The sequence below is a fragment of the Silurus meridionalis genome, chromosome 18 (assembly GCF_014805685.1).
Source record: "Silurus meridionalis isolate SWU-2019-XX chromosome 18, ASM1480568v1, whole genome shotgun sequence".
Taxonomy (NCBI): domain Eukaryota; kingdom Metazoa; phylum Chordata; class Actinopteri; order Siluriformes; family Siluridae; genus Silurus; species Silurus meridionalis.
Window position 1 is genome coordinate 14,619,869 of NC_060901.1, and position 12,236 is coordinate 14,632,104.

General features: G+C 39.7%; 1 protein-coding gene across 1 annotated transcript in view; it reads right to left on the bottom strand.

The window, feature by feature from the left end:
- Nucleotides 1–2,966: 2,966 nt before the first annotated feature.
- taf3 (TAF3 RNA polymerase II, TATA box binding protein (TBP)-associated facto) overlaps nucleotides 2,967–12,236 on the bottom strand; it is a 74,963-nt gene continuing 65,693 nt past the window's right edge. Inside the window, exons 4-7 of the mRNA XM_046873151.1 lie at nucleotides 8,415–8,491; nucleotides 5,015–5,267; nucleotides 4,676–4,782; nucleotides 2,967–3,547 (exon numbers count right to left, since the gene is read on the bottom strand). Coding sequence (XP_046729107.1) covers nucleotides 3,433–3,547; nucleotides 4,676–4,782; nucleotides 5,015–5,267; nucleotides 8,415–8,491 — 552 coding nt within the window. The 3' untranslated portion in view covers nucleotides 2,967–3,432. The remainder of the gene's footprint in view (nucleotides 3,548–4,675; nucleotides 4,783–5,014; nucleotides 5,268–8,414; nucleotides 8,492–12,236) is intronic.

Below are 12,236 nucleotides of genomic sequence, written 5' to 3' on the forward strand. Positions count from 1 at the left end.
AGCATGAATCATGGGTGTGTTTTCTGATTTGTTTGTAACCATGACTAGTTTGTGAGAATAGTAAGATAAAGTTTATTTATAGTATAGTATATGTTTTTATTTTACCCATTAAAGATGTGAAGAATTTATCTTCTCTTTAGTAGTCATTTATCTGCTCTGTTGACATACCTCTAATATTTTAAATCGACAGAAACAACATTGAATAAACAAAATATGTTGTGCATCTTGGGGGGTTGCGCGGTTGTGTTTCAGGGACAAACAAACAAAACAATCAGGTCGCCACTAAATCCCACAGCACTGTAATGTGATGCAAATGAACCGATTATATTTATCTTATTGAGTCACTAATGGGAAGGAACCATCGGCTTTTATCTCCTCCTCCTCAGAGCACAAAGCGTCATGACCCCATTTCACCTTTGACCACTGTATTGGACCTACAGAGCATCGAAAGTTCACCTTCAAATCTGCTTCGGCTGCTAACACGCACTCGGACTCTCTTTCTTTTTTTGATATTGTGTTACACTGGGACAAATCATGTGCTTACTTGGTAATTGAACTCAGTGGTGTGTAAGATTCTCGATCCGAAACACTTTCATTATAAATTAGGCTGTCCGTCTAAAACAAAAAAAAAAAAAAAAAAAACCCCGGCATAGAAACATCTCAAGTCCCACCTGCATTCCGGTGGTGCAGCAATTAAGGGGAAATAATGCACAGGTATCAAACGTATAAATAAATAAATAAATAAAGTGTTAAAATCGAAGCAACGACAAGGATATTATCATATCAACTTTACGTGGTTGTAGCACATTTATGAGGCTCTAATAGATCATATTTGAAACTTAACGAAATAAATAATTATTTATTTGTATCACATCATTATAATGATTAACAATTAGGAATCCAACACCATAAGGTTAAAGCATTTCAGGTGTATCAGGTCGAAGTGGTGAACTAATATATTCTTATAATAAACCTCTAGTCTGTTGCATGTACGGCCTTTCTTCTTTCCTTTTTTTTTTTAACAACTATTAGTTGTACATTTAGTAAACTTTGTAAAGCATTTAAAAGCTATGTATAACACGATTAAAAAGAATTTTAGTTTGAGTGAAAAGATTGAAAATTTTGCCTGTGATGGAGACTAGAAAAAGAAATGCAGTTTAGCCGTACTGATTATAGTCCAAAAGAAAAAAAAGAAAAGAAAGAACTGAGCAGCCTGAAAATGTTCAATCCCATGAAATGTGAATAAATAACAGGTTGTATGATGATCGTATCCAATGACTTGAGCTTTTTACATGTTGATAACGGATATAAATCAATACACTCGATTCACGCACGTCGTCAACCTTCATACAATTATTGTGCACTTATTAATGTAGGATTCTAATATCAAGCGATGTACGCTTGCGTGTCTCCCGTTCGGGCTTGCGTGTGTGTGTAATGTGAGCGATTGTGGGGTTTTTTTGGCGTCTCAGGCCCTCCATCCGGGCACTGATGAGAGATCGGGGGCACGACCTTCCTATCTCCCGTTTTAATGAGTGGCGCTCTCGGTAGCGTTGTGCATGTGGAAGCCATTTCTTATCGTGTGGAAAGAAAAAAGAAAAGAGCATAAAAGCTGCACTTCGCTTTGATTTCGTTCAATCGCCCATCGAGGATCTGATTCGGGTATCTACACGTGTGTGCGATTAAGGAGAAACATCAGGTAAACTCGAGCATATTTAACAAGATATTAAAGACGACGCGGAGCTTCGAACGGCCAAGTGCGGGCCAGGGCAAAGTGTGTGATCAGTGAAGGAAACAGGAGAGGCTGAGCATCAGGTGAACTGGAACACTTAAGAGCTACAGCGTGTAATTTAAACACACACATGGGCCCTGGCATGGCCACAAAGGCTAGGATTTTACTCCACAGGAGATAAAGTTAAAGGGCAATGTGGTTTTGTTCCTACTGCAGAAACTCTGTCATTCTGCTTGGGAAGAAAAAAAAAAAAAAAATGATGTCAGACCCATTTAAGGGCACGTTCTCCTGCGAGCATGCATCTTAAACAAAAACTTGGCAGGAGCGAGAGCACCTGGAGGGGGACGCTTCATGCTTACAGGAAATCTTTGGGGATTGAACAGGGATTGATGCTCGTGACACGCCGCCACACGTGGGTTACTTTATACCTGTTTGGGGGATCAGTGAGAAACTTTAAATAAGTAATAATAATTGAATGAATAAATAAATATATATATTGATTCAAAATAAATAAGGATTGAAAAATATATATATATTAACAGCGACAAATGATCATGATGATGATGAACCTCATTTCACCTTGTAAGCCGTCACAGTTCACTGGTGAAGTGGTAGCATGTGTCTAAAGCTCGGTGCTAGAACTGACAGAGAGCCGCCCTTAAGCAAAACCCTTAACCCTGAACTGCTCAGCTTTCTTTGGATTGGATTCTGTATTACTTTCAAGGCATTTCGGATAAAAAAAAAAAAAAAAAGCCTGCCAAAAACCGAATGCCGATGTGGTACCTCCTAAAAGGGCATGAATTTGCAATCGCTGTAAGAGAATTACATGTTTTATCCCGATGTGAATCCCAGAGCACTATCTAACTCTCCTCCATCACACTAGCCATGAGGGAGAGAGGAGGAGGATCAACAGTGATGCTACTTGAAGTCATTACATAAGCACCGTTAACTCTATACACTCTGTATTCATGAGCGAACACACGTGATTGACAGGGGACAAAGAAACATCATCAGCCTGGGATATATAATATAACATATTGTATAGTATTTTTAAGAACTATATATTATACATAGTTCATAAAACCCTGACCAGACGTGTAGTTTTGTGCAAAATAAATCTCTATATTAACACCCTGGTGTTTCATATATTTTCCCAGATTTTCTTCTCTTTTTTCATATAATTAATATTCCCATTAAACTTTGGTAAAAGCATACAAAAGTGACGGCCACCCACTGTGGAAAAAACAGCGTTTAATCGAATCCATAATAAAAGGAAACTGCACTTCCAGTCTAAATAAATCAGAACAATATTTAAAAAGGCTGAGTATTGTACAGACGTGTTTTTTTCCCCTCCTTTTCAGAGATGTGATCCCGATGAGTCAGCGCACGGCTGAAAAAACTTGGATGAGGATGTATAACCTCGCACACACACACACTTACATACACACCTAATGAACTTTTTCGTACAAAGGTCATATACACATTTTGTAGGATGATTGACATAAAAAAATTAACATATAGACTTTTTGAAAATTTCATTTTTAAAAAATACATAAACGACTACAGAGACTGGTTAAAAGGAAGAGAGGAGAAAAATGTCCAAATTGTAGCCGCAGCAGGTAGAGAGAGATCTGACTGAAATAAAGCTTGACATGAGCAGAAAGGCAAGGAAAGAGAGAGAGAAAGCAAGACAGACATGATCAGTGCACTTTACGTTTCCTCTTTTTTGTTTTTTTGTCTTTTTTCTTGCCAGAACACTTAACACAGAACCAGGACTGATCCTCCGGGGGAGCGGCTTGAATTCCTACACAGGGCCTGGAAAGCAAAGTAAAAGAGACACGAGTGAGACAAAGATATTTTTTACATGTGACGGTTTCTCAGAGAAACTGATGCCCAAGCTTGAGTGTAATAATCTCACATACTGTGTGTAGCACGGAAACTCTAGTGTGTAAAAGATAAAGCAAAGTGGTGTAAATGCTATATATTTATACACATATGTATGTATTTACATGTATGCAAAAAAATAAATAATTAAACATACATACACACACATACAGATATATGGGGCATACATAGGAGACCATATATAGATCTACAGAAACCAACCGATAAATCAATGAATCAATGAATCCATCCATCCATCTGATACAGATACATTCTGATGACCCCATCGTAACTTGCGATTATATTAAGTTGAGACAAGGCCTAACCTACCCAGAAGTCTTAATGAATGGTGCTCAGTACGGGGTAGTTTACAGTAATTTGTTATTAATTGAATATACTATACAGTGTAATTTTATGTGGGCGCATTGATGAGTGCTGATCATAAAGTGCTACGTTTGCCTGCTGCACGACATGTAAAATAAAATTAAATAAAATATTGTAATATAAAAAAAAAAAATAATATATATATATATATATATATATATATATATATATATATATATATATATATATATATATGTGTGTGTGTGTGTGTGTGTGTGTATGTATGCACGGTTTAGCATTAAAAACAAAAAAGCACAGCAAGCACACACTTAATTTGTAATACACACTTCATGTCTAAACTTCCGACATCAAGTGTGTGTTAGAAAATCAAAAAGTGTCTAACAATTTGTCTTTACAATAAATCGTCAAGCTGTGCTGCTTTTTATTTTTTATTTTTTTTAACAATGAGATTACTACATTTCATTTAAATTCCACATGCTACTGTGTAATAAACAGGATTAACTGTAAACTGTTCATAAACAGAACGATTTCAACAAAAGCAAATTTATTTAAGCACTATTTATATATATATATATATAATTTATTTATATATGCGCGGTGTAGAAGCCATATAGGAGAGCTGAGATCCTACAGAAGACTACACAGCAGACAGGACGCTTGCAAAAACACCTAGTAGTATGTGTGTGTGTTATGATGAGGATGTGTTGTTCTCACCAGTGATACCAGTCATCGCACTCATCACACCCGATCATGGGACTGCCATCGTCTGGTTTATTACAGCCAGGGCAGATCCAGATCTTATTACCCCACTCGTCACGAATCTTTTAGTGACACACACACACACAGCAAATCTTAGCAAATCAGCAACATGTAGCACCTGGAAAAACTCATTAGAGTAACACAGCTGACACTGAATACAGAGTGAGAGACAATATTTAGACTCTAATTTGTGCTATTTACACAACACACATATGCAGGGAAGCCAAAACAGTTATGAAACTTCCCGAATATTCATTTCAGATAAATGATGTTTATGATGACTTTGATCCTCACCACATAAGCGCTGACTGTCTCCGTGACAACACTGCACCCGCGAGCTTTAGCCTGGCTGGCTGGGGCCTGGAACACTGGAAGCGGAGGAGGTGGCAACACAGGTGGTGGGATAGGTGCAGCGACAACCGGAGGTGGAAGAGGGGGAGGAGGGGCGGGAGGAGAACGCATCCGAGCACCGGGCCCAGAGCGTGAGACCGGCGTTCGAGGAGGCGGTGGGGTCGGTTCCAAGTCGGGGGTAACCTTACTGATGACGCTGAGGGAAAGATGGAGAGAGATATCAGTTCAAATGTCATGGTTAAGAAAATATATAATGCGTATATTTAACGCAGAAAGGTCTGAAAATGCTTAGTCATGTTTTTATGTTCAAAAACGGTATGTTGGTACTCTCCAAAAAAACAACAAACAACAAAAACTGACTTTTTAAAGACCTTTTTAAAACCATTAAGAATGAAATTTAAGACTTTATATTATCATATCAAAAATACGTACACAAAAACGTTGTCAGCAACTGGCCTTAAACAAGCTCTGAATTCATTTTTTTCAAGGTAAGTATTAAAAATAAAAAATAAAATCAGTTTTTACATAAGTGGTACAATCCAAGAGAGATTTGTGCCAGCAAGAGAAAGCTGATTGGCTGTTGCATGCTGGCAATACACAGACATCGGAAAATTAAGACGTGTAAAAATTTTGATTTTTTAAGTTTAGACTTTTTAAGACCTCACAGAAACAATGTATTCAATTACATTAAGATGTGATAGTTATAAAAAAGAATAAAACATTGAATTTGTTACATAATTGACCGATTTAATGTGAACAGGAGATTGTTTTCAGTTTCTTAAAAAAAAGAAAAAAAAAAAAAAGTTTTATTTACTACTTTTGCCTCAAACATTGAAAAATGCAATTCAAATGCAACTCTGTCATTTTCTTTGCATTTGAATGGTAAATGTTTCACATAAATAAGTGCAATATTGAAATTTCACACAGTCTCCTGATGCTCTACGCTTCTTTCACCTGAACAGTGTGAGTGTAAAAATCCTCACGTCGTCACTGTGCTTTTCACTAACATGTGATGTAAGAATACCAAATAATAATTGAAGAGCGTTCGATATTAGATTTCGGTAGAATAAACATTTTCACTAGTCTTTGCTGAAAACAATAATCTCGGTAATGAGCTCGGATTGCATACGAGAGCCATGACAAAAGGAAATACGCTCTTTGTCCAGTTTACGTGTTATGCGGCGCAAGGTTAATCTCAGCACGAGTAATCCTGCTTGACCCCCTGCTGTTGCCAGGCAACAGAGTGATTGACAAGGCCAACGAGTGCAGGGAACCCCGGTCAGCGCGGTTTTGACCCCGAGAGGGGCGTGCCAAACGGCCGGCTCCGGTTACGTGTGCAGGAGCATGGTCATTATTTATGTCTTATCTGAATGACACCTTGAAGGTACATGCACACACGCATGCACAAACACACACTGTTGTGCGTGCACTTCGATGACGGCTCGCTCTCAGAGGTGTGGGCTGATCCGGAAGTAACCTCCCGGCTCCCTCGTGACTCGCCGAGGTCAAGGGTCAGGGGCATCCACGCCGCCTCGGGCATCAATGGAACCACTGTTAGGGCTTTTAAACCAATGTTCGTTCCAAAACGCAGAATCGCGTGCAGACGTCGCAGTCGCCCACTAACCTACTAAGGGTTGGGCTGTCCGATTTCTTTACATACTTTCAAAAAACAATTTTTGCATTCTACAGACAGAACGTAGGTATATTAGCAGTTGGGGGTGGGCGGGGTTGCAAACAGATCGATTCATTCGTTGGGTTCATTTTTAAAACTTGTGGATTAATCTTTATTTTTTCATTATTTTTTGTTCACTGTTGTCGATTTGTATTAGTGTTTATTATTGATGATGGACAGCTACATTTTAAACACACCTAAGGGCTGAACCCCAAATGACATCATACGGTGCAACTGGCTATTATACAGGGAATATCGTACACACTGGAACGTAGGGGATCTTCATGCACTATCCTGATCATCCAGTAGGATACAAAAAATATATATAAAATTCGACACATGCTGTTTCTACATCAGTGAATATACAAAGGCTCTGGTGTGGAGGAGTTGGTGTTGAATCTGTAATCAGATGTTAAGCTCATTTATTGCTCCTGGTTCCACATCTACAACTGATTGTATCAGACTGTAGAAAGGACATTACTCAAAAATCTCACACATATTTCTCACTCTCCAGAGTTTGCATCGTTTTTAATGATTTACAATCACACTCGGTGTCACTCAAATGAGGACGCGTTTACTTTAAGTATAGTTCTTCCCAAGGTTTATTTCATAATCCATATAAGGAAGTTTTTCCCTTGCTACACTTGCCCCAGGGCTCGCTCACCGAGGATTAATACCTTAGTTCACTTATTTACATTTTTGGTCTAGAATTCTTACATTCTGTGAAGCTGCTTTGAGACGATGTCCTTTGTGAAAAGCGCTAAAGAACATTTGAAATCGAACTTTTTACAAGTAATAGGCAATAGGCGTTTCATGTTCCTATTGACGTCTATTCAAAATTTCTCTTTTTGTACCTCCAAAAATGTAGATAATGTGTGTTTTGATAAACATAATAGGAATCTTAAATAGGAAGTTCCTTTCAAATATGTAAACATTACCAAGATTTAAATTTCACACACACACACACACACACACAAACACACACACACACACACACACACACACACACACACACACACACACACACACACACACACACACACACACACACACACCCACCCATAAACATAAGCAATGATGAAAGCTTTGTTCTGATGTTACATTCATTATCAAAGAAAACGAGAGAGAGAGAGAGAGAGAGAGAGAGAGAGACAGAAAGACCAGCTGATTATGTTCAGAGACCACAGTACAGGTGCAGGAGGGAAGCACAATACGGCAAAACGACAAAGACATAATACACGGTCACACACTCTCCCAGAATAAAGGCCTTCCTGTCGTCACACACAAGAACATACGTTAATGTTTCCTGCCTTGCATGGTGGTGGAACAGTGTGGATGAGGGAGGAAGACTAAAGTAAAGTGTAAACACATTCGAACCACGTCGACACGTTCGCGCACGCACACACACAAACACGCGCACACACCTTACCTGTAGCCTGCCTATGTGTATGCTATAGAGTGGGGGGTTAAGTGGTGTGAACACTGGGACTATTGATAGGAGTGTGCGAAGGAGGTGTGTGTGTGTGGGGCTCACACAAAAACCATGGGCCGTCTGGGACTGGTCACATGACCCAATGGCTGAAACACACACCTGCATGCAGACACAAAGTCTCTGACCACACAGGGAGCACTACGAGTGTGTGTGTGTGTGTGTATGTGTGTGTGTCTTACATTTTGTCCTGTCCGGCTCCAACTTTCAGCTTCAGCCTGGGTATGACGGGAGACTGTGGAACCACGGGGGCTTCAACCTAACAGAGAGAGAAAGAGAGAGAGGGAAGGAAAGATGGGGGCATAAAGAAAGAGAGGCAGAACAGGAGATGAAAAGAATTAGAAAACAAGAAAGATAAAAGTAGACAAAGGGAGAAATAGAGTGAGAGAAAAATAAAGAATGATCAAAAGAAAAAGAGCAGGGGAGATAGGGGCAGAACGAAAATAGAAAGAATGATCGAGAGAGAGAGAGAGAGAGAGAGAGAGAGAGAGAGAGACATTGTATTATTAAAACATCATCTTATATACTTAAGATTTCTTCTTCCAATGACAATGCACTTAATTTAAATAAATGTAAATGTATCCATTGAATGCATATGAATATTAATAAGCTATTTATTACACCTCCTCCAACCTCGATTTAAAAATCGGTTCTACTGAATCCCAAACTGCATCAATTCAATATACACTGATCAGGCATCGCTGTGTGCCCATCGATCAGTTATAACATTATGACCACCTGCGTAACATTGTGTTGGTCCCACTTTTGCTGCCAAAACAGTCCTGACCTGTCGAGCATCAACAGCATTAACTTCTTCAGCAGTTTGATCTACAGGAACTCGTCTGTTGGACCACGCGGTCCAGCCGTCGCTCTGCACCTGGATCAATGAGCCTCGGCCGCCCATGACCCTGTTGTTCACCACTGTTCCTTTTTTGGACCACTTTTGATAGATACTGCAGATCAAAACTGCAGACAAGAGCTGCAGTTTTGGAGACGCTCTGACCCAGTCATCTAGCCATCACTATTTATCCCTTTTTGAACTTGCTCAAAATCCTTCTGCTTGCCCATTTTTCCTGCTTTTAACACATCAAACCTGTGGACAAAATGGTCACTTGCTGTCTAACATATCCCACCCACTAACAGGTGCCATGATGAAGAGATAATCAGTTATACACGTCACCAGTCATAATGTTATAATGGCATGTTATGCCCGATCAGTGTAATGTGTATAGCACTTTTACCAATAGACATCGTCCCAAAGCAGCTTTTACAGAAATAAAAAGATTATAAATACAAATCTTTACATTTATAAATGAGTCTTCAAGTTCCCTAATGAGTGAACTAATGGCGACTGTGGCGAACGTGGAAAGGAGAAACTCCCTGAAAAAACTGGACAGGAACCAGACTTAAAAGGGAACCCATCTTCATCTGGGTGACACCGAATGTCCATTCAATACAGTTCCATCACTGAGGCCATCAACTGTTCACGAAAGGGATTATAATCCGAAACCATAGTCACAAACTGCTTCCTAGTCAACAAATCTCCTCACTACTTCCCCTGTAACATAGTGGCATTGTAGATCCAATGTTTTCCACTAGATTCCCAATTAAGCGTCATTCAATTATGGAATGGCCAAATCAGAAAACTGTCAGAATTGAAGAGGAATATATTTTATGAGGAATTCAAGACGAGACGAATAAAGAGATGGAGAGAGGAGCTGTCGGAAGATCAAAAGTAACGAGTAGGAACAAAAATATTAGAACAAGCGAGGACTCAGCAGGGTTTCCTGCAAGCAAGGAGCTGCGTGTGCGCACACCTGCTGTTCTCACTAATTGTTTAGCACAGAAACACATCTTTTCTCCCATTTTAACCGTTTTTTGTTTTATTGTCGCGCTGTGCATTTATGACAAAAAACAAAAAACAAAACAACAAAAAAAAAAAAGAGCGTTTCTGATTTTGGACAGTCCCCATTCTCCTCCTCCTTCTCCCTTCATCCCACCTTTATCCGTCTCTCTCATGCTTTATTCAAGAGAAAATGAGGATCAGCAGAAACGGGGGAATGTTTGGAAGGTTTCATCGTTCCTGAGTGTGTGCGCGCTAACAAATGCGAGCTTTTGGAAAAAACTATGACAAGCCGCCACGAAGCCGAGTGAGGTTTGATCTCTCCCCTGGATTGCGAGTCCCTCTATAACCTGACCATCGCATATCTTTTTCACTTGATCATGTGGAAAATAACCGGCTTCCTGGATAATCTCCATACACGGAGGACACGCAATGCGAGGGCTACACGAGGGCTGCAACTCTAAACTACTATAAATGATTTAGCCACAGTTTGTACTCCGTTTGATTGGTGCGCTTCTTAAGTTAACCGGGGACTCAAAAGGACACGCTGAAGATATCTGTGCACTTGTACTCATAGATATAGATGTTAATAGAGCCAGAACCAATCTCACTGATCAAAAGGCGTATTTATTTATTTATTTTACCCGCATACTGGAAATCATCATGTTAAAAAACTTGTACCGAAAAGTTTCTGAAAGTCTAAAAATAGATGGCGTTTATCCATTGTTTCAACGTAACTATGCTCAGAAATACAGGTGGACTCTGACTTACGATGGGAGATGTGTTCTGATGACCCCATCGTAATCACAGTGCATCATTTAGTCATTTACAGCACCGTAATGTATAAACTTTACAGTATGTGGCACAGGGCGTGTGGACGAGCGCCGGTTTGGGAGTGGAGGGTGGAGCCGGACGCGCTCTGTTTCAGTGTCCGGTAACTGCGATAGAAGGCGAGAGACAAAAGCTAAAATTGGGCTTTGAAACACCGAAAACACAAACAAAAAATTCCTCGTTTAACACCGAGACAACTGCTGGCGAGATCAAGATTAATCTCACACGGTGGGAGATGCAAACATCCTGGCAGTGTCGCAACGTATCGTATGAAAATGCTATTAACATTTTTTCGTACCGCTCTCGTCTTCGTAAGATCGTGAAAACCAAAAAATTACATTAAAATAAAAAAATGTAAAAATGAGCCATCGAAACCCTGGGAAATGTGAAGAAAACTTTCTACTTTTTATATTTTATTCATATTATATCTGGATTATTTATCTGGATCTGGGCCCAGATGTGGTTTTCGCCCGTTGTAGCCCGTACACCTCAATTTTTTGATGTGTTGTGCTTTCTGAGATGCTTTTCTGCTCATGACGATTGTAAAAAAAGTGGATATTTTAGCTCCTTGAGTTCAATCTTCCAGTCAGCTTGAACCAGTCTGGTCATTATCATCATCATCATCATCATCAATAATGCATTTTCAGATGCAGAAATGCTGCTTACTAGATGTTTGAGTTTCTGAAATACTCAAAACAGCCAGTTGGGGACCAACAAACATTCACTGGGAAAGTCAAAACACAATCTTAATTGAGCATAGTATGTCATGTATCTCACAAGGAGGATTAAAAAAAAAAAAAAGTGAAAAAAAAAGAAGGGCTCCAAGGGGACATTACCGGCTTTTGCAGGTTCTTTCTTTGTCCCTTTTTATTCACCGTTTTTAATATTTATATCTGTGCTAGCGGCTCTACATCATCAAGGGAAAAAGAAGTTTGAAATTAGGAAACGGACGTAGCTGAACTGAAGATTACATCTGTCCGTGCACGCTCTGATTTCAAGACATTCATGGCTCTATGGAAGGGGCCGTGGGGACCAGACTTTCTTCGCATATGCACTTCTATCCTACTCTCTCTCTCTCTCTCACACACACACACACACACACACACACACACACACACACACACACGTGTTTTGGCCTCCCAAAGGAGGCGGATTTGAGGCCCTGTCTGTACATGATAAGGTGTGTGGGTGTGTGTGCGCACGCGTGTGTATATGCGCGTGTGTTTAAGGACACACATTCAGGGTCACCCTCAATGGCAGGTTAAGATAGTGCTATCTACTTATGTTAATTAGTCTTTAAGTGGCTCGCAATGTCTTTCTCCCCAAAAGT